This window comes from Dendronephthya gigantea, unplaced genomic scaffold, assembly GCF_004324835.1.
Source record: "Dendronephthya gigantea isolate DGI-Jeju-01 unplaced genomic scaffold, DenGig_1.0 000012F, whole genome shotgun sequence".
NCBI classification, from domain to species: domain Eukaryota; kingdom Metazoa; phylum Cnidaria; class Anthozoa; order Malacalcyonacea; family Nephtheidae; genus Dendronephthya; species Dendronephthya gigantea.
The window spans coordinates 754257-777061 of NW_021163022.1; the positions used below are offsets into that span (position 1 = coordinate 754257).

Genomic DNA, 22805 nt, shown 5'->3' on the forward strand with positions numbered 1-22805 from the left:
TATTTGTCTGTCTCTGTTTAGTCTTTGTAGTAAACGATACCGCATGATAACACAATCTTGTGTAGGCACACTGGGTGGTATGAGAGCGTTTTCTAGCATAAATGCATCATTTTATAAATGCCCCATTTATAACCCTTCATATACCATACATTTTCCACTGCTCGTGGGAAGGAGAAAAATAAAAGCGTTTAAAAATAAAATGCAAGCATTAACCTTCTTGTGTATTTCTGCAGGTTGTTTGGTACGAAATGCAGTCACTGTGGTGAGCCTATTCCATCAAACGAGTTGGTGATGAGAACTGCTGGTCATGTGTACCACATTAACTGTTTCGCATGCGTGGTCTGTGAATGTCGTCTCGAGAAAGGACAGGAGTTTGCCCTCAAAGATAACAAACTCTATTGTAAAGAACATTTTACCAATATGAAAATAATTAAACAAGAAAGTAAGTAATAATGACTGTGTGAATGTCACTAAACTTGCATGTCAAATCTTGCATGTCAAATCTTTGCCACAAATTGAATACCGGCAAAATTTGGGCGACTTTTTAGATTATTAAACAGAAAATTAATTTTCCCCCAGGAGAGGACAATTCCGATAGTGAAGACCCGGACAGCGACACGGACTCTGACGGAAAGAAACCCGCAAAGCGGCCACGGACAATCCTAACGAGTCAACAGAGGAAAATATTTAAATCTTCTTTCGAAGTCAGCTCGAAACCATGTCGCAAGGTATAAGCAACAGCGATAGCACGGTGGTCTAAGAATGGTTTCAATTAGTTTGCAAATCGTAATCGCGATATCTCTATCGCAAACATCGCCACAAATCTATCTCTAACGATTTATCAACTTTCAAATCTCTCCAAAGGTTCGGGAGGAACTGTCACGTGAAACTGGTCTGAGTGTGCGAGTTGTTCAAGTTTGGTTCCAGAATCAACGAGCTAAGGTAAATATGTCATTGAAATGTGCCCAAACATTCGTTTGAAGATATATCGAAACACGTCATTCTAAATAGAAGTTTAATTAACGCGTTGTTGCCCATTGGGGCGATAAAATATTACAATGTTTCGTAAGTTCCACAATACCAAGCTCCCTTTTTATAGATCAAGAAACTAGCTCGAAGAAATAATCCTGAATCCGACAATGCTGCCAGTTGCAGAGTAACAAACAGACAAAGACCTGGAAAGAAGTCAAAGGAAGAGAAAGGTAGGCTATATATACGAAAGTTTATTACAACCTATTTTGGAACGGAGTTCAATCTGACAATCGCATATCGTAAGGGTGACAGTCAGATAAGTCATGCATGCATGGACCACTATGGGACCCACGTATTTTATGACAATCAAAAATTTACTGAGATGTCCATTACGAATCAAAAATCTTTTATTACAGAGAGTAACAAAAAGAACACAAACGGCTGCAACAGTCCACTATCTATGGGCCAACCCGTTGTTACCCTACCACTACCTCCGATGTCCCATTATACTAACCTAGGTCCGGTCATTACCCCCGGACAGTACCCTGGAGCACCAAATCATATGGCCCAAATGATGGGGTTTCCATTCCCACAAAATATGAAACCTCTCGAACCAATACCGGAAATGTCACCATCAATGGACGGGATGCCCGTCATGGATGATCAAATGCCTGGTCAGATACCGTTTTCCACGCCCTCTGAGATCAATAGTCTCTCAGCGGCAAATTTAATTAATACACAGAACGGCCAAAATCATTTAGAACTAATGCATGACATGCTAAATTCATTCTAGCTAGCTTGTAGATAATATAGGATTGTGTAGAATAAGCAAAATATTTTAGCAATTTTTGCACCATTTGACATGGCAAACCCTTTGACACACCGGGGATGTTCGAGAATGATTATTGTTCAACATTCACAATGGTAAAATCATTTTGCGAAAAAACTATATTTTATTCATATTCCGCATTTCTTTTTTCATGTGGTGTAAAAATTCCTAAAATCTGCTTGTTGTTATTATAAGCGATTCTCTATTAGAATCTGTGAAATATATATTATATGCATATAATTAATAGCTCAACCAATCAGATTAGTCCATCCCCTGTTGAACAGGATTGCTTGAGTTAAAACCTTTTAGTTGGGCCCTTTTGAGAAACCATGTTTCCAAATAGATGTTATGGGTATCTTACGGTATAATAGAAGCGGGTAAACCTCAGTTGCAGGCTATCCCCAGTCTGTCAGTTCTCTCAATTGTTGTCGAAGATCCACAGGAACTGATGCAAATTTTATCTCATTCAGAAAATATTATAAATGTAATTATTTATTCAGAATACTTTAAAGATGTAAATTTCTTACCAGTAAAATATGATGTGGAATTATTATTTCAAATATCAAGGTGGAAAAATCATATTTTATTGGAAAGAATTGAACCAAACTGTACAAAGCAACGAGGAAATACTTGTTTAATAGTAGCAGAATGTTTAAATTTTAAAAAAATATATAAAGTGGACAGAAAAACTTTTATATTGTTTTTATTGTTGAATGTAAGAGATGATAGGTGATTTACACATTTTGGCACTGAAAGAAACAACTGAAAGAAACTGTCAGAAATATTATTGTAGCACCGTTTCATACAAAAATATTTGGGTATTTAATACAAAAAGGTATTTGGCTTAGAATAAGAGAAAATATAATTTTGCGAAAGTTAAAGTGGATTGTTTAAAATTTTGCCCCAATGAACTTTTCACCCGCAATGTTTGAATTTGTGAGGGAAAATTCCCTTTGAAATCATGGGCGATGCAGTTTTACGAAGGATAACGCTATCCACCTCATAGTGAGTGATACAACCAGCCCCAGTTATATAAACCGAGAAACTCAGGTGTTGACTGGAATAAAGGGTTCTTTAAGTGCAAACAATGACAAACATGGTGCGTGTTGGGCAAAGAGAGTAGACGAAACGTATCAAACAATTGGAGGGCAAAGCGGAGCAAATTTTTGTGGAGGCATTTCATTTTGCAAATGACAGAAAAACTAGAGGGTGTGATTTAAAATGACAAATTCTGATTCAATCGCCATTTTGAAATGCAACGAGATTGGTAGTGTACCATAAGATGGTTTTTTGGACGGAAGAAAAAGCTCTCTAAAACAGGCCCATTATGCATTGCCAAGCCTCACTGTGAACAGTGAGTTCTCTTACTGTAACTTGAGAATTACCAATTGCAAAGCTTGTTGTGGTGTGGTTATGATATTCTGTAATAACCAAACTTCAATAATTTAAATCTACTGAGTAGGGGTCTCAGGTATACAGGATCCATAAATAACGTCAAAATTGTCGCTTCGTTCTCTGAGAAAGATAAGCGGGAGTTTCCATTAGTGACATCACGAGGCAAGCTAGCGTTTGATGGACTGAGTTCTGCAAAGCTTGACACTTCACTCAGAGTGTCAGCTCCAGGCCCACGATGCTCCATGATGATAGCACGTTGGTGTCCTGGGTCTTCGCGCATGTCAACTTGCTTCAAGACAAACGTTAGCAATATCGTTTCATCGTCTGGATCGACGAACATTATAGAGTTACAAGACATGATGAGAATTGCATCAAAATGCGAGTTTCCATTGCTCAATACGCTGACAATAACCGCACAAAAAATATCATCTGAGGTTTCTGATCGCAGGAACTTCCTAAAGACGAACGTTGTCGAGCCATCAGGTCAGTGAACACATATATCTTAAAACCAATATGATGAATACTTACCAAAGATATTTAAGATTACAATTATTTCCTGAATCTTCTCCTCTGTCCAAAGGGTCATACAATCTCACTGGCATTTCTCCTAATCCAGTTCCCTCCAGAATACCCTGACCTGTTTGAGAGAGAAGCTCCATTGCTCCACCCAGAGGTTTGGTGACAACACCAATCAGACCTTTTCCAACTCCAATTATGAAACCGCTGGTCACATCACGGACACTTTCTGCACCGAACAACCCCTGTAAGGGTTGATCAGCCATTCCAGCCACTGCCCCCAATACACTAATCATGAATCCAGACACACCGTGAGTAAAGCCTATAAAACAACAAAACAACAACTTGCAGATCAATTTATTGCTTTGCCCGCGTGACCGCGTCAACACTTTTAATGAGCTAAGAAAGTATGAGAAGATGTGAAACGTCGGCGTGATATGTCGTGATATGTCGTGATATGTCGTGATATGGCGTGATATGTCGTGATATGTCGTGATATGTCGTGTACGTCGGCATCTTACCCTGCCTGTATTTAACGAGTTTTACCAACTAACCTGAAATAACTCTTCTTGGAACACCGTCAGCTCTTTGCTGCTCCTGAAATCTCACATATTGTTCATCAAAGCTCAGTCTATCCATATTCCGCGCAAGACTGGACGCGAGATTAGTGATCGAAGAAAGTGCTCCAGCAGAGATGTGCGACATAAACGAGGACATACCGCGTGTCATCCCCGTCACGAATGCAGTTGGCCCACGCGTTAGCCCGTCGTAGGGTAGGTAAAAGAAATCCGCTATGCCCTGACCGAAACTTCGGATGAAACTAGCTGGACTGCCAATTATGTCAAGTGAACCGACAACCCAGCCGACTTTCATTAATGCTGAGTAAGCATAATGTACGGCTAGTAGTTGCGCTAAGAATGTTGGTTCTGTAAACAATGACGTCATTTCAAATTTTGAGAACGATAGTGGTGTGTGATTGGCGGATACAAACAGTTTAACAGAAGCGTGGAATGTTACTAGCACATACACAGATTCGACTCGAATGTGGTCGATCAGGATTGGGCTAATAACACCGGATGCTAGTGTCAATGCTTGGATATCGTCGTGTGACGTCGTACTATTCTTGGAAATTAATTGAAAGTCGTCATTTGCCGTCTGAGTGTGAGAAGATTGTGAGGAAGTATGGATACTCCCGCAAGGTTCTTTTGGGTGACCAGATTCAGGAAGAATGAACGAGTCCAGCATACCTGCGAGCCTGTACAGAAAAGTATCTTCGATAAATACGGAAAGAGGTTCAAGTTGAATGCTCAAGAGATGTACACGTATTGCTTGCTTGGAGGAAGAAAAATCCAGACAGATTTTTAGCAACGGTTTCAACGTTCGTCTCTCCTTGCGCTTCGTGTTCCGTGATTCATTTTCCAGCGGCAATAACAAGACAGGAAAGTGATAGAAATCGTCCGTCATTTGATTATCGATCTGCATTCCAGAGAGGTTTAGTTCAACGTGAGTTTGTTGAGTGTCATCAATCAATGCCGAAAGTGTGAGATCTTCAAGGCTGATACGAAATACTTCAGTTGTTGCCACCAACAAGGATTCATCTTGTAGACATAAACTAAAGTTAGCCACATTGCAGTTTATCTAGAAAGAATGAACGAGATACTGAGCTTATGTTACCGTAATTAAAATATTAAGAGTTATAAAATTCTGACCTTCACTTCGTCTTGTGGTAATGTGTCGTTGCATTCCGACACACGACAAGTATCTGAAAAGACAACATGAGTCAAAGACGATGTTTTCTTCACCACTTGGACATGCAACCTGTAGTCTCCTGGCAGAATATACGCCATCTTCCCTTCACTGGTGAGATCTAAAGCTTCGCTCCAACCCTGAGGCAAGGAAATAGTTTTTGTTCGTGTTTCATCTTTTCTTTCGCCGCTTATTTCCTTTATATCTGTCTGTTTCAAAACTTGCACGCGTATTTTCGGAACTATTTGAGGTTTCTTTGTTAAGAAACTCTCCCTGAGTTCTGGTGGTTCATAGTAAACAGAGGAATTGCAATCTAGACGCGGAATAGTGGTGTATTGTTCTAAATGTTCAGAAACAACAAGATCGCGTCCAGATAATGTTGTACTTTTGGCACTTTGTTTGTCTGAATTACTGGGGCACTGTCCGAACTGTATCGGAGATGTACACTGATTGGTTAGTAATATCCGGGGAACTTTGTCTTCAGTTACGACGACTTTAATTAAACCGTTTTCAATAAGCGTTATCACGACTACAGGGAGAAGAGGGCCTGGTTCTGAGGTTTGAAGAAATACGCATTGTCTTACGATGCCTTGTTGTATTCTGACCGGGCGACTCCACTGTATCACAGCAGATGATTCATTGAGTCCTTCCTGTGATTTAGGTAAGCCAAATATAAGCACAAAGAGCGGGTCATTGGAACTGGTTTCTGGTAAGTCTTTGTCAGAAGATAAGTCCCAAAATGGGATGCCTTGAGACGCAATGTCGGATTGATTTTCTGTGTTTAAGGTCATTCGTGTATGAGCGCTGAAAGAAGCTTCCTTCAACTAGAAGAAAATGTAAAAAGAATGCTACAAAACCAAATATTTGTGCCAAATATATCAAACAGCGGCGTGTGTTTACTTTTTTGGATATAGTTTAATTCTACAGCTTACAATATATAATCTTTAAAATTCAGAATCATACTGCGGTCAAAATTGTGTCAAAGCAAGTTACAATATCATGACGTATTTAGCAACATGAAAGATACGATCTTACCTTGACGGTCACGTCATGAATCACAACAGGTTGAACTAGAAGAGGTCTGGGCAGAGCTGTACACACTAGCCGAGTGGTTTCTTGTAAGGTTACAACCCTGATACCTTTGGCTATAGATGACGTCAGCATTACTGAACACAACATTCTGCCTGACGGGCTAGGAATACTTATCTGACATTTCAACTGACCATACTGTCTGAGGGAGCACCCACTGATCATCGCCTGAGGGTGATTGGTGTCCACAAGGGATATAATATCAGACCAATATATTTCATTTAGCCACCGAGGTGAGACTCCGACACGGAAGGACTAAAGAAAAATGCTAAGTTTAGAGAATATCTTTAATGAGGGCTTTTATTTCCACAAGAGTATAGACCCAGCTCGGGTGTTAATTCATACATAGTAACATATAGGATAACGCTACAATCGTGGACAACTGGAAAAATTAACCCCAATTTTATGTCCCCCACTCTACCCACGAATCAATGTTGTTTTGTCTTGAGCTTTGCACGAGATCGGTGATATCCGGTTGGCACCAACATTGGACTGGGGGGAGGGAGGGCGATGCACGAATAATGAGAATGAATCGGACGATTTATGACACGTGATTGAAATATTTAGTGATTAATCGGCATAGTTTACAGTAACAGATTCTGTCCAAGATTGTCAATATTGTTGTAACTTGTTCGCCCAGACAGTAAGGGGCATGCAATAACATTGAGGGGAGAGTACTTACGGCAATAATATTGAGGGGAGAGTACTTATGGTTAATCCCTCATCAGAGCGCTTTTAGTTTACACAAATACGAACCTTGAGTTTGACAGGGGAAATCACTTGCCCAGGTTTTACGTCATAAACACCTTCTTTAGCTTCTTCTCTTAGATACATTGTAATACAACATTTATTTTCAAGCAAACTCCAAGGCTTCACCTCCAAAATAATGCTACGTAGATTGCTCCATTTGCTAAGAATTTGACACTGTAATTCTACACATGCTGTGTGACTGTCGTTTGATTCTAAAAGGACAAAAATGAGATAATTCGACCGAGTTATCAATTTGACGAGATTTAACAACTTAATAAGACAATCCTATATACTGCAAATAATTTTTACAAAACATACCTTCTTCCGAGGGTTTGTGTTCTTGAGATGATTTAACGTGACGGAACAGTGTGGATTCCACGGGTTTTGAATACGAGTCGGTCGAGCTAAATGATTAGGAAAATTGATAAACACGACTTTCTTTTCCTTGCATTAAATGTAACCTAAACTATACGAATTTTAGTGTGGGCTTCCTATGTTTCGTTTTATTATTCTGACTTTATTTTGTAAACTAAAACTAAAGAGATCAGAATGAAAGAATTGCCACAGAGATTTAGTGACAGCAATAAATTCACACTGAAATAGTTTCATATTAAATAATATCGATTATAGATGAGGCAGGTCACTCATACGAGCCAGACATTCTATTGTGGATAAAATAATGAAGGGGGAGGTGGTGTATGTGGGTATAAGTGGTATTCCACTAGATAGGATGGAAAGGTTAAAATTCTTACATTCTCCAGGAGTTAGATGTATACGGCCATTTTGAATGCGTCAAATCGTTACTCTCATTGCTCTGCTTTACTTTTTCCGTCAGTTCATGAAGGGTTGTATTTAGGGGTACTGAGGGATTAGAGGAGACCTTTGCTTGTGGTAGTTTAAAGGTGACGTAATGCCACGAGTCGGGTGGAAGATCGAACAATTGATATTCATGAGCTTCTCCCGGCGCATCATGGGTAACAGTGACGTCACCAGTAGCCGACAAGGCAGTCAGTTGAATGGTTTGAGGAAGGTAGTTTTTGATAATAAATAATGGTGAAAATGAAATCTAAAAAACAAGTAATTCATAATAACTCGTAACGGCCATTTATCGATCTTGAGCTGTTCGAACAACAGCTCAGCTGTTGTTCGAACAGCTCAAGTATTTTGCTGGCTGCATGAAGTCACTGAATAGCGAGCAGTCTGGATTAACGAATTGAATATACCTCTATCTGTCCAATGAGTTCATCAACATAAACGGCGTTATACCAAACATAGAAGTTCTTGAACTCTTTTGTTCCTAACATCTAAAATTATATAATAATTCCATATTTCGCTGGAAATATTGCAGAGGTAATCTCGTGAGTATCATGAATAAACTTACTTATTTGGTAGTAAAGGAAATATACCTGTACAACACAATGCTGTCTGAAATTTGGTATCTGGTCTTCAATAGGTAGAGTTCCTGACCATGTCGTCTCACCACGTAATCTTACACGTATTCCCGCCAAACCACCATGAGAGATGACGTAAGAAGGCGATGAGGACTGGGACGTAATCATAATATTGTGAAGGATCTAAATAATGATACAACATAAAAAAATGAACCAAGAAAACTCAAAATTTCCTCGAAGGCTCGAAATGAAAATTGCTTTTCCTATCTTCAATATTCTTCTGGGGCCAGTTGTATCAAGCCCGTTTCGCTTAAGCGGTGGATAATTTCAAAATAGAAAGCAAGTCTAACGTTTTATTCAACAAGCGAACTAAATGTTTTTGAGCTTGATACAAAGATACTGTTTACAACTACATATTCAGTGCATAATATTCAAGTTGACTCATTCAAGAGAGATGTAAGAGTGTCATTTAATTTTGAATTATCCACCGTTTAAGCTAAACGGGCTTGATACAACCGGTCCCAGTTAGAGACTACGGTGCCGGCAATTTTAAGGGGAAAAGGGGGGGGGAGAGTGGGTGGGTAATTTACAGCTAAGTTTTACCTGAAGAGACGGACTCGTTGCTTGAGTTAACGCTGGGTTTTGAAGAAGTTGTACTTCAATATCATATGATGTATTGTTTTGAACTTTATGACTGCTGTGAAATACAACCTGACAATAAAGTGTACAAAATTAAGATCAACTCTGTCATATAAATTATTTATTGAACGAAAAATACAAGGAAACCAAGCTATACGTGATATCAGCGTATAAGGCTTGTACCTGTCTCTGTAAACCAGACAACTTCTTAACTTCAATAATCACAGTGGCTGTGTGTAAACTATACTGCACCACACGGTTAGTAACTCCTGGAGTATCGATACCAAATGCTTCAGACCAGCGGTTCTCCCCGTCGAGATTTAGATGTAACTTTTGATGACATAAATCGTTTCGTGTTAACCAACTGTAAAATGTTAATTCTTTACTTCCAAGGAGTATAATTTCGTCTGTACCATCCTAGAAACCAGATTTATTTTAGTATAACCAGCTTATAAGCAATAAATTGTATTGTTCTAAAGCAATCAGTACCTGTCCAAATTTGATCGGGAGATTTGTGTTATTGCAAATGATGAAGTGACTCAAGACGGGAGGATGTTCGCCATCTTGCCAAGCTTGGATTCCCCCAGACAATGTATGAATCATGGTCTGACTGACATCCAAAATAATATCACCAAAGCTTATATCAAAAGAACAATCACCAGAATTTTCAGTGAATCGCGCGCTTTCTACCTATGATAGCAAAAAAAGATATGATTATCTTGTTGCCTTTCTTCAGTATTAGGTATAGAGTAAACAGTTTTAAACATTCAAGTTTCAAAACTTCTGAATTGTACGGCGATTAACAACTTTCGTATTTTCCGCATCTAATATTTTTCGAACCGAACCAAAATTTAATCCTTTTTGGATTGTGATGTGTGACAAAGCAATCAATTCTAGGGCAATCTCACCGTGCCAACACACCTGTGTAATTTGGTTCCTGACAAAAGCACCCGTGAAATTTACAGGGTTTAACAGAGGTTTCCATCTCAGCTCACGATAGTTTAGTGCGTCAGCATGAAGATTGCTCCAGACTGAACATTGCAAGGTGTTGGTTGGCCATGATTTTATAATGATGGTTGAATTTTCTGCCACAATGCGGAGAAATTCTTGAGATTTGGGGACCTCATCTTGCAGAGAGAATCCTTTAAACTTTTCAGCAATGGCTAAAAGCAATAACGATTGTGAATATTTGTCACCAGAAGTAGGACGCAGTTATATCCTAATTTATTTTACCCAACAATTTTGCTTAGTATTACAGGGGCAGGTTGTTCGAAAGGCGTTTAGCTTAAACGGTGGATATAAGTTCAAAATGGAAAACAAAATTATCTATTTATTGAACAACTGAGCTGAAATATTTTGATGTAAATAGTTTAGTTTTGAATGGAAAAACATATTAAATGCATAAGATGCAGGTTCAGTCATTCACAAGATGTACGAGAGTAATTTTAAACTTCGGCTTATCCACCGTTTAAGATAAACACCTTTCGAACAACCGGCCCCAGATGACTAAAATTACCGGAGTTTGGGAGGAGTATAAAGTATATTGAAGGATTGTAGGGCGATGGTTAATATAATATTGGCATACAGTGATACAGCATGATATTACAAAGGAATAACGATAAAAAAGCTTTATGCGGAAGAAATATTGATCAGTATGCATCCCCTACTTACCATTATGGGCATTTTCCATGTGATTAAAGATAGTTAACTGCACGACGTTAACCGTAGCTGCTAGTGACAATTTGGGGACGAGGTTTGTACAAAATATTGAATCAACTTTCATACAAGCAGCTAGTGATGCTGCTGATATTGGAGAGGGAATATTAGACCGCTCAGAGAACATAGACTCGTCGTCATCACTACAAAACAGAAATGCATCAAGTATGGTTGCCTGAAGTCTCAACCGAATAAGAAACAAGAATAAGAAACACAATTTATTCAAAAGATCACCATACCTTGACAATTCACTGTCGTCACTTGTCATAGCAATATTCGCCACCACTTGCCATTCTGAGGCCGCGGTCACCTCGGACAGCGGACCAGTCATAGGATTACACAAGGTGACGTCGGTTGATGTAGTTTCTGAGATGTAAAATGTTGAATGTTCTACGTACGATTTTTGAACGTTGTCCCAATAACGTAGAATACATGGCAACTAAATCAAATTATAAAAAATCGTAAACAAAACAGCGTAGATATGTCATTATCTGGTATTATGAACCGGTTTTACGAGACACCGTTGGATGCGACAATTTAATAAAAACGTGCACCGTATCTAGAAGCACAGTTTATTTTTCGACCAATCGGCGGTCGGTCAATGTACCGAATCATATGGGAGTTTTATCTGGCCATAATGATCCTTATAGCTTATTACAGTCTTAGACGAATAACTAACCAGGCGGTCTTCCTCCATGACAGGACTGGGGTAACTAGTAAAAGTTGTGAAAGGAATTGGGATGATATGAATGGAAGATAGCGCACGTGGTTCTGGATACCGCCAAGTCATTGTAGGTAGATCTTCCTCACGGAATACAATCTCGTAGGGATTAGGGCGAGCATCAGGAGCTACAACAGAATAAACAAAATGATTTAGAAAAATAAATCAGTGAAACCGATCCTGTATGAATCATCTTGGAAAATTACATAGACTACAACTCACTGTTCTACCTATTACGGTACATAGCATAGAATTTCTTGCATAGCTTATGAACGAAAGCTTGTTTAGGAATAACAATGCTTGTCACAGAATGTTTGACAAAAATGTTTAATGAGACAACGACAACACAAAACTCCATAGTGGATACCTACCTGCTGACGTGATATACTTAAATGGGCCTGTTCGCAGGTCATCCTGAGAACGGTGAATGAATGGCGTAGAACCTGGACACGTGTCAGTACAATCAGCAGCTTCATGACGATTTCCTTGCAAATGAGAGTTTACGAACGCCATGATATTTTCTGTAAACATTTGCAGGCATTTGAGATGTTCTTGACCAAAATTAAGCTCCAGTAAGCCTGAATCCATCCACACAAAGATTTCCTTCACCATTGAACCACTGAAAGAAAGAAAAGGTGCAAAGATTGCTTTTTTCCTATGTAGTTATAAGTTGTGAACACAAACATTTCTTGTCCGATTTGTTTTAAGTTCATTTTCCAGAAGAGAAACTCGTCTTAAAACATTTCAACTTGGACGGATTGCTCAAAGCACGATGCCTACCATTTTTACGTGAAGACGTATAACTTAGAAAAATGGCTTGTTGATCAGATAGTCTATGTCCAGTGTAAATATTACTATTGACTCAAAAATACTTCTCGTTATACAAACGGCCGTTTGATTATATTTTAATATTAAATTCAACTTGTACAAGCGGCCTGACACTGCTGACAGACGTCGTTCAGCTTCCGCGATTATGGAAGAAAATTCCATTTGGCGAATATTATGATTTCTCATAGAATTGAATTTCCTGGTAAATCATGTACGTTTTATTTTTCTCACCAGGATGCATCCTTAGAAATTGACGGGGAATTACAGAACAATTCCATATCAACGGATGAATCAAAAGGTAGAAGAATTGACCGTTGTTTATCGTCGATACTTGACGACACGGTGAGAGCAAAGAAGTGGAGATTGCCAGCGACACGTTGACAAAAATCTACAAAAATACAATAGAAGTAATACTGACGCTAGCTAACGTTAAGATCTCTTATTCCTGATGGCTTTCGCTTGATTTTAATATTTACAGGTTGCTTATTACTCCTGAAGATGACAAATAACAACATAATGTACCTTTTCTGTTATCAGATTTCAGACTAACCCCGAAATTCATTGACAAACACGATATTTGAAGAGCAGGATCAAACTTTCTGTCTTGGCCAGCAGTTAAGATGAGGGAAACATAATCCGTTGATACTGCTACAGAACGGACCAGAGTCAAAGGATCTGCGGAACTGGACTGCTCATCACTATCCAGTGTTGTGCTTTGCATATTGACGTCAGTAGTGAAATTGATCAGTTTCTCCAGCAGACCAACATCAATATCAATCCAGATCGGCCTGCCAAAATCTAACTTGAGATCAGCTGGAAAAATAGATTACAGTATAAGCTGTTACTATTACTGTATTAAATTAAAGAAATCGTATTTATTGATTGTATATTATTATCCGCAAAACCACTTACCAGGCGAAGTTGGATACAATTTTGTCGTAAATGTGATGAAAGCAGGTGAGAGCTCAGTACGTTTATCTGGACTGCCATCACCAGTACGAAACCAAACGACGTCATAGTCTTCTAATGATGGCACCAACCGAGTGTCATCTTAAACAGAAATAAATCTTGTACAATAAATCACGTTAGTTCAGGTTAGTTAGTTAAGACTTTAGATCGTCGTTAGATATAGCTACTGCAGTTCGCCCAGGTATAAACTCACCTATATTTCTCGCGTGTGATTTACATTGGGCAAAAGATACATCGAAACATGATATTTGAATGGTGTCACAGTCTGCTCGTCTGGAAGAGTTAAAGGCAGGTTGAATCAGGGAAACACGAACAATTGGAACCAACTGCGGGCGGGATTCCTCATTCGTAGAATGTTCATACACAAACATGGAAATTCCTCTGGCGGTAAACAGGCATTCCATCTGTTGAACGTCGGGCTTTTTATTACGTAACTTCGTCACATAGCGGGTTCGGTTTGAATGCTCACTGCAAACACCACTGTCAAGTTTCTCCTGTGATATTTCTACTTCTGACCGATGGTAAAGAGCACTGCTTGTGTTAGGATCACTATGTCCAGGCGTTGTAACATCACAAATGACATCATCGCTGCCCAAGCCGCTGTTCATTATGTTTTCTTCCATAATGATCTGCATTAGTTTAACCTATAAGCAGAAAATCCTATATTATTAAGAAAACATTGCAATATTCTTGGACAATTGAGGCACTTTTCATTTTACCTGACTTTTGCTGATGAAACATTCAACATCAGTGATAAGATTGATTTCTAATGACAAACCAATTATAGGCTTACTCCAATGTCGTGATTTAACTGAGGTATGCAGTGAGATGGGCGGAGCTACGATGCATTTTATGTCCAAGTCAGACACCAATGGTATTGCCAGGGCACTACTGCGATCTTGACTAAAGCAAAGAGGAGTAATTATTATAGGGTGAATAGTTTAAAAATCAGGTTCTTGAAACAACCTCCTCGATCGAAAATAATTCACCTGAAACCGAGGTCCAATATTAATGCGATATTACATTACATCAGAAAACAAGAACTTTTATTAAGTAGAAATTTGAAAAATTATGCATCAAAACTGTTGCATATGAAGCGCAATGTAACATGATTAGTTGCAAGCAATAAGGACAGATAGCTCAATCACAAATAAACGCAGGATACTTACCCATTGTATGTATTCCACTCTAGCGCAGGATTCTGTTCTAATAAATCTCTCTCCACCTTAGCAGCATCCTGGTAAGGAAACATTTTACACACGTCTTTCCAACATCCTGACCAAACACGGAGACTTTTTATCTCAATCTTATACTGAGTATTACCATATCCTAACTTCGATTCAGACCCACGACGACTGCGGGCGAATCCTGTTAATAATTTACCAAACTTTTTGTCAATAACCAGAGGAGATATCGGATTGTCGATAAGCGAGGAAATAAGAAGCGACGAAGCTTGAATTGTAAATAAATCTGAATTGTCTAAAACACTTTGGTTGCTATGTCCATCCATACGATTGGATGACCCTACGCATGATGGGACAACGACTCGAAATCCTCTCAGTTTCAGGTTAATTTCAGGCAAATTGGTGAGACGTTGATGCCTTACTAGGCTAGGGTCAAGCAGGGACTCCTCAAACATTTCGTATTTACTAACAGGAACGGTTTGAAGCGAGTTACAAATGCTAAACACATTGGTGACTGTGTACAATAATGGACACCATAGGATAAAATCAAATTGCTGTATAGTCACGTGAACATCCTGGGAGAAGCTGAACGAATTTTGAAAGACGTCATCATGTTCTGTCGTCGCTTTGCTTGATGGGACAGCCACAGAAGAGGCAGTGTATTCGGCGTACAGAAAACCGTGATGGCCTGCGTCCGAGTTATTACCATCGCTGTCCTGAACTTTCGATAGGGAACTGGAGAGAGAGTCTTGGCGAGCTAGGATAGTGCCACCACCGGGACCTGGGATCCATTGACCAGATGACCTAAGATAGATGACAGTTCAGTTCATGAACAAAAACTGAAATTCAGCCAAAATCCGACAATTTATAGATTATTTTTCGTTTATCTCACTGCTCCCTTACAAACTAAAGTCTAAGAATTTCAAATGTAGTTTTTGATGGTTAAAACTGTTGATTGTGGAACCTTAGTCATCAAATAAAATAAATTTCAATAAATAAAATATGAAATTTTTTAAAATCGATTTGTCATGTTTTATAAAAAATTTTTGAATAGTACACATGGCCTCAAACTCAAGCTTTTGAAAGACAGAAAAACACGAATTATAATTTTTTACCCAATCTCATAATGCGTGATGCTGAGGTTTCCAACTTTACATTGGGCTTGAAAACGGCCGTTTTGATAATCAAACGAGGCTGACCAGTCTTCCAGCTCTGTTGTGATGCGTAAATCTGTGCCATTTGAATTATCACTGCCAAATATATTACACGATAGCTTCGGCAGTGTCCACTGAACCCACAGTGATACATGGACAAGCGATGGTGATACCTAAACACAAAAAATGATTGAAGTTATTCTGCTTTCCTGTTAGTCCATGAATCATACAATCGTGTTGTGCACTGACCTTGTCTGTTTCGAATGAGCTTGCGATTGGCTTTGGAGTACTTTCGGAAGACACCGATTCGTCGTCGACTACGTCAAATCCCGAAGATGATGTAATTGAGGCAGTACGCCTTGCACTGCGACCTGTCGCGGTCAGAGTATTAGATATTGACCTTGTAGGAAATATTGACTCATTCTCTTGACGTTCATTATCAGCACTGACGGAAGATGTCAACTGGACTGCGTTGGAATATATTTGAAACAGCAGATCAACCTAAGTAAGATAAGAAACAAGTGACGGAAAATCCACAAGTGATCTACAACACAGTTTAAAACTAATGATAGTTAATAACTAAATGAAATTCTAATGACATCTGGCAAGGGTCTTTTTAGATGTATTCAAAATAATCACCTGTTTTTTTGAGCAATTGATGATCAAGGGATTGAAATCTGTGTGCAGGACAAAATCCAACGTGGCCTTAGTTTCACTTTGAATTACGTTTCCAGAATGTGAAGTTTTGGCTGAGGCCAGCATTGCTCTACAACACATGGGATTAAGAACGAAGTACACCTCATTGTCTTTCTTATCCCCTCCTATCCTTACTGTAAAAACGGACGCATGATCAGCGGTTAGAATCCAAGGCAACGTTTCGCGTTTGTTGCGTGGAGGAAGGGTTAGCGGATGACGTAATATATCGTGGCAAATAGCGAGGTCCTGGTGACCAGAGCTGCGGATTTTTAACGTTGGAAGACTAAGCACTACTCCGGAAAGTGGCTGGGAGTTTGAATTATGTTTGTGTAAATGATGAATGAAGTTGCTTGGAATATCGTAGTATTCGGTTGGAAGATCATCTGAAAAAATCGTAGAACAAACACTCAGTTACGTCCCTTCTCAAATATAATTCTCGTGGGATCGAGATAGAGCGATACATAGGGATACAGTGTTCATTGTAACACTGAAAGGAATACCCTGATAAAATAAAGATCTTCATTCATAGGGTCGATACATATTTCTTCCACATTTCAACATAATACAGAGCACGCTCAAAAATGATTTCTGTGTGAATGCACAAGGAACAATAGTTTTAATCAATATACCGTATACAAGGTGTGTTGATGGCGCAAAGAAAACGATACTTTCAACATCGACCTTAAAATACAAAAGAAATATTTTCAAATGACACAACAAATAGTGATGTTTATGAAATGAATGTCAAGCTTACATAACCACATGTCAAAACTAACACAGATCGAAGACGCTGTCCTATTGTATTTCCCTGTTATTTATGAACGAATCTACATGATGAGGCTTCACTCCTATCTTAAAAGATACATCACCTGAATAACAACAGACGCCAGTAAAGGTAGTTTCTCCCAGACCCAACCATCAAAATCTTGACCTAAGGTCTCCTGAACACTCTCCTTGCGCTTTCGTTGTTGAGAATATCTTTTTTTCTTCTTGTTTGTATGTGAAGGAGATATATTGCCTTAAAAAATAATATACTGTGTTGGTTCGAATGCAGAATCTAGCGTTTTTCAGACAGAACTGATAATATTATAACCAATGACTGAAGTTTCTACTACCCACAGCGTACCTCTTGCGTAGCTTTTCTTTCTAGGTGTAACCGCTGACATAGATCTTGTGCGACTGACGGCTTTCCTCAACTTCGTGTTTCGCGATGAACCATCAGCAGTAGGTGGAATCCGTGGATAATAGGCGAGCCATGTGAACAACACAGGATCCAAGTTGACAGCAGTACCGTTGCATTTTAGTAACACTGCACCACTTCTTTGGAGACGAATTTCTAGAAGTGAAAGTAATGAATGATGGTGATCTTGAGAAGGAAAACGAGTTTGATATTGTAGAAAATTATGTTTAACAATATAGAATAAAGCTAGAAGGCCGAACATTTTCTATAAGGCAACTCTCAACGAAACCAACCTTCGACATTTCCTTCTTCACTAATCAGTGGCATCTTGAAGGTAAATGCCAACCATGGTTCGAGTGTTTCCATTCGAAAACTTTTATCTTCCCGAGTTTTAAAACACTCTCCATTGTAAAGATCTGCGGTGATTAGTGGACCGTATAATATCGGTGTATTCTCTGTCGTTTTATCACCTAACAATGAAAATATTTACATTTATGAACTAAAAAGCTCTAGGATCTTTCTCGAATGTTAAAGAAAGAACTGGAAAGAGTTTGTACCAGTGGACTTTAATTCAACTGAGTGATATTTAGTTATATAACCATGCCGTTACATGTTCAGTCCTAGGGAATTTTCTTATAACTCAGAAACACGAAAAGGTAATAACTAAACCTCCTTCCTGAGTCAGTCTTCCAGTTTACCAGTACTATATTTTAATAAAATAAACTACAGCAAGTCATAAAACAAGTCATTGAAGCCAAATTTTTGACTGTGTTGACTTACATAAACTCATAACCGTAGCCTTTATTGAGCCCACAGAGCCAGATGATGAGACTTCCTCTGAAGTCGCGTGCAAATGAATTTTGATGTCTTGAACAAATGCTTCGATCAACACTGGGATCTTACCACCTTGTTTTGCTAAAACAATGAAATAAAAAATATAAGGCGTTTTCTCTTAACTTTGCGAGACGAATTTTAATTGATGCGAACGCACAAATTTAGAATGGAAATCAACGACATAAAGACTGCAGCCCAGGACGAGAGATCGAAACTTCGGTAATTTTATCCTCACCTGAAGGATGGAAGACATCTTGTATGAGAGAACTTCGTGATGAGATGTTGATGTTCTGTATTGGTACGACACTCTCAGTCCATGACTGGTAAATATTTTGCAACAACACAAACTGAGGCTTAGTAATATTTACAGACAATGACGCCAGCTCAAACCTAGCCTCAATATCGTTCATACCATCAGGTTTTCTAGCAAAAAATAACATTATACCAACAGCTTAGTAAAAATCCCGAAATTTCTCATACTGAGAGAAAAGTTACGGTTTTGTTACGCGGTTTTGCTTGCACCTTGCAAAGCAATTCTACTTTTAAGAGATGCAATTTAGTGAAGAAGAAGTGGAATTAAAATTTACCTGGAAACCAAACTTTGTTTTGCATAAAGCGACATGTTGCATGCTGGAAGAATATTTAACATCATTGGATCTTCGACGTCAAAGTCATGTTTAGAAACACCAACTTGAAATCCAAAAACCTAAAAACAATTTGTTTAAACCCAAAGTAATCGCAACAATTGAACTACCAGTGGAAACCTACTTTTTGTACAATTGACCAAATTTAGGGTCAAAATTCATGTTTTCTAAACTTGTAGTTCTCTCACCTTGACAAACATATTATTATGAGCATGTTGAAGTAAAGATTTATTTCCTTTTTTCTCCTTTATTAGTTTAACCATCTCCTTAGGAAACATTGGAGAACTCTTTTGTAAGTCTAATCTCTCAACTTGAAACACACAACCAGTTGTGACAGATGAATGACTTGCGTTTGCCTAAAAATAAATGTTGAACTCACGGTGAATTCATAGCAAAGACATTCAAGACTGTGTTTGGGGGTTTTTTAACAACTAAAAGTATTTCCCAACCTGTTTTTCTTCTTCTTGTATTTCACTAAGTATTCCCTCAGATGACTGCATTGGTTCATTCTGCACCTGCACAGATTTCTCATGATCTGCCATCTTTATAATGAGACTAGATTCCAGGATGGTTGCGTGGATATTGCGCTGTGATACGTTGCTGGAAAGCAACTGAGCCACAACAAAGTCATCGTAGAATATTTCATCTTTTTCTGCAAAGCAGAAAAAACTCGTTTGCAAAAATATTGACTGGCTTCACATGAAATCTGATGAAATAAAATCTAATGAAATCTAACTACAGAAGCTTACGAAAGCTTATGTAACTCTTACTAACTCTCCTGTATGACGAAGGCCCTCAGGTCAAAACGTCGAGAAGTGTTTTGTCTATTTTAGGCAGTTGTTATACCACATTTGATGCTAAATTCAATTCCTGTATTTTTGACTGAAATGTAAAACCTTATTTTCTGACTAAATTGGCAACTTTTTTGGGAATGAAAAATGCAATCTTTGCGTGGCGATTATATACTTTCATTAATTAAACCAGAGTAGCGATAATTGCGATGAATGAAAAGGTTTTTAAATGATAAAAAGGCTAATCGCACCTTTTCTTGAATTCGCGTCGTCTTCAGCTAATTTCATAATCGCTTCCATTCTATGAACAACACCTCTGGTTATTTCTAACGACGATGCTCCTACAATAATCCGCTGATGTGATTCTTCCTCTACCACGGTTGTCGTCTCATAGTACGCGTTTTCTTCATTACTTTTTATATTCATCGTATACAAATATTCAAAAAACATCGCCCCAAATCTCGACAAAATATTCGCCTCAGTGTTTCTCCGGAGAAATTCTTGAGCGTCTTCTGATAGCATTGGTTGTTTCTCTTTTGAGTCGGGATCAACGTCAAATAATGAACCTTTAAGAAAAGCGATTCCATCGTTTTTGCCCGTATCTCTACCACCAACCTTTAAAAATAACTCCTCCTGTAAGGAAAATGATTTAATGGTTTGGGATTTATAGGCAATGCAAAAATACCAAGAGAAACATCTGGCAGATAATATCCTGAAAGACTGTAACAAGAGCAGAGATTATAGGTTATTATGTGACAACAACTATATCTACCTCAGGTTCCTTCACAATTCCATCATCATTGTCATCATCAATGTGTTGCTGATTCTTACAAATACACATATCAACCAACCACGCCATCACTGATGTCACACCAATTTGAAAATCAAAGAATGTGTTTCCTCTTGTGGTCATCTCTTGTGCAACACCAGCTGCCTCAAGTGTTAGGATGGGCTTAAAAACAAACCTTTGAGCAGCAAGGAAATTTCCATCACTCACTGGCTCAGTAATCTTGAAGCTTAGAGTAGCCTGAGAAATGTAGACACCTAGCCTTGTTACAAGTGAATCCAGTGACGCATCTGGTGTTTTCTGGTCACCACTTAAACCTGGTACCATAGAATAAGCCCATGATAACCAGCCAGTTTCTGATAGTTCAGCATCACTTGCTGGCACAATGGTGGTAGGAATCTGACCCATGATGTTAGAACTGGTATATTTGCTTTTTTCATTGAATAAATCTTTCGCAGGATGAGAGGTAGGCTCACAGCCAGGTAAATCAAGAGTTCCATAATATAAACTCAGTCCTAGTTTAAGTAATCTTAAAAGCAGTGGTAATTGTTGATCTGTTATGGAGACCTCCAAACATTCACAGTAAACACTTAAATTCTTTTCAAGTGGTAAATGAAAACCTTCTTTGTCATAATAAACTTGCATCCGGCAAGACAGGTTACATTTGTACGCCAAAGGATCCTGGTACATTTCAATAATCCCACCAGCGTTCCGCCTGTCCAAGCATACAGTAAGATCCGATATATTGCACATTTTATGAAGTATCCAGTCAGGAGCAGCTACATCCACAAATGCCCTCTCCCAACTCTCATTTGCACTGTGAAATTCTGCTGATTTCACATTAAGAGATAGTACTATATCATCTTCAACATACTTCAATATAAAATTGTTAACTTTAACTGTTAAATTGTACACAACTTTGTTCAATAGACTTTGTACGTATCCTGGGGGAAGAGTTTTCTCATTTTCTGTTGGCAGATCACCTGAATTTGATGTTGGTTTAATATCTGCTTGTTGAACTTCTGTGGATTCTTCAACCCCTTCAGGACTAAAGTTGTTTTCTCTCAGCTTTAATACACATTCTATGGTATTTATAGTGATGACAGCAGGTTCATAGTAGAGTTTTGTCCATGGGACATGAATATGAAGTTCATGAATTTTCCCACTCAAAAAAGTAACAGGAAAGTTGAGTTCCTATTGAATAAAAAAACCAGAAGGTTGTGAGACACAGGGCTCATGGCAATTTGCATCTAACTATGCAAACATAAAGTAAATTGAAACGCTCACACAAAATAGATAAATACAAAACAATATGTGTCCTAAGTAAAACAAGTGTGCTCCTATTGGCTATTGGTAGAATAACAGATTATAGGATTATAAACACTCCACGATCAGCCAAACGTTTGATCGAAGATGAACCGTGTGCCTGAAAATGTATCCTTTCCAAACTGGTTTTCAAGAAAGACCATAGAAAGACGTGAACTAGTAAATGCTATAATTAGCAGTTTGTCAATTAAGACAATTAACAAATATAAAATCTGGAGTCCATTTATAAAAATATCGAAGACCACAACTAGCATTACATTTTTTCACACAAACGTACATCACCTTCTCAAGAGCATGAAGATTTAGCTCCAAATTTGTCAGCGACACGTCGCCACCCCAAAGAGATAAGTTCAAGTCACTTGGTTTCAAATTCTTAATGTATTTATCAACATAGCTCATAAGAAGCGGGGTTATATATGACTCCAACATGACCGAATGTGTTTTTAGTTATAAGTATTACATAAGAACACATCGATTCTTCTTCTGGGAATATATTTCACCGAGTGAAAGGGCAAAAGCTGCCTTTTTGGTGAATTTTTAGTCCACCATTTTGTTTTGGCCGTGCTTAGGAACTGGATCGACTGCCAACGCGGCAGTTCAAGTCAAGTGTTGCGTAAACTCGCTGGGGGACCATAATTGGCAATCCTG

General features: G+C 38.5%; 2 protein-coding genes across 5 annotated transcripts in view; one reads left to right on the forward strand and one right to left on the reverse strand.

The window, feature by feature from the left end:
• The window catches only part of LOC114518875 (LIM homeobox transcription factor 1-beta-like), a 33230-nt gene extending 30754 nt beyond the window's left edge, over positions 1-2476 (forward strand). For 2 of the 4 annotated variants that reach the window (XM_028538903.1, XM_028538904.1), the window contains exons 4-8: positions 234-442; positions 580-728; positions 865-942; positions 1100-1202; positions 1389-2476. In XM_028538903.1, coding sequence (XP_028394704.1) covers positions 234-442; positions 580-728; positions 865-942; positions 1100-1202; positions 1389-1765 — 916 coding nt within the window. In that variant the 3' untranslated portion in view covers positions 1766-2476. The remainder of the gene's footprint in view (positions 1-233; positions 443-579; positions 729-864; positions 943-1099; positions 1203-1388) is intronic. The other 2 variants (XM_028538906.1, XM_028538907.1) reach the window with 2 other exon arrangements.
• A 39-nt stretch (positions 2477-2515) lies between these two features.
• On the reverse strand, positions 2516-22710 carry LOC114518789 (vacuolar protein sorting-associated protein 13B-like). Its single transcript, XM_028538776.1, has 39 exons — positions 22440-22710; positions 20817-22025; positions 20296-20677; positions 19703-19905; positions 19442-19609; positions 19197-19315; positions 18845-19032; positions 18556-18690; positions 18069-18245; positions 17722-17931; positions 17465-17613; positions 17225-17276; positions 16539-16978; positions 16149-16400; positions 15861-16072; positions 14731-15549; positions 14281-14464; positions 13755-14205; positions 13505-13642; positions 13115-13405; positions 12824-12980; positions 12136-12383; positions 11723-11892; positions 11283-11482; positions 10999-11186; positions 10249-10490; positions 9817-10017; positions 9511-9744; positions 9292-9399; positions 8704-8871; positions 8521-8601; positions 8050-8363; positions 7616-7701; positions 7304-7509; positions 6494-6802; positions 5422-6282; positions 4267-5350; positions 3725-4034; positions 2516-3651 (listed from the first exon to the last, which is right to left on the reverse strand). The coding sequence occupies exons 1-39, from the start codon at positions 22584-22586 to the stop codon at positions 3213-3215; spliced, it is 11532 nt and encodes a 3843-aa protein (XP_028394577.1). The 5' UTR covers positions 22587-22710; the 3' UTR covers positions 2516-3212.
• Positions 22711-22805: the final 95 nt, after the last annotated feature.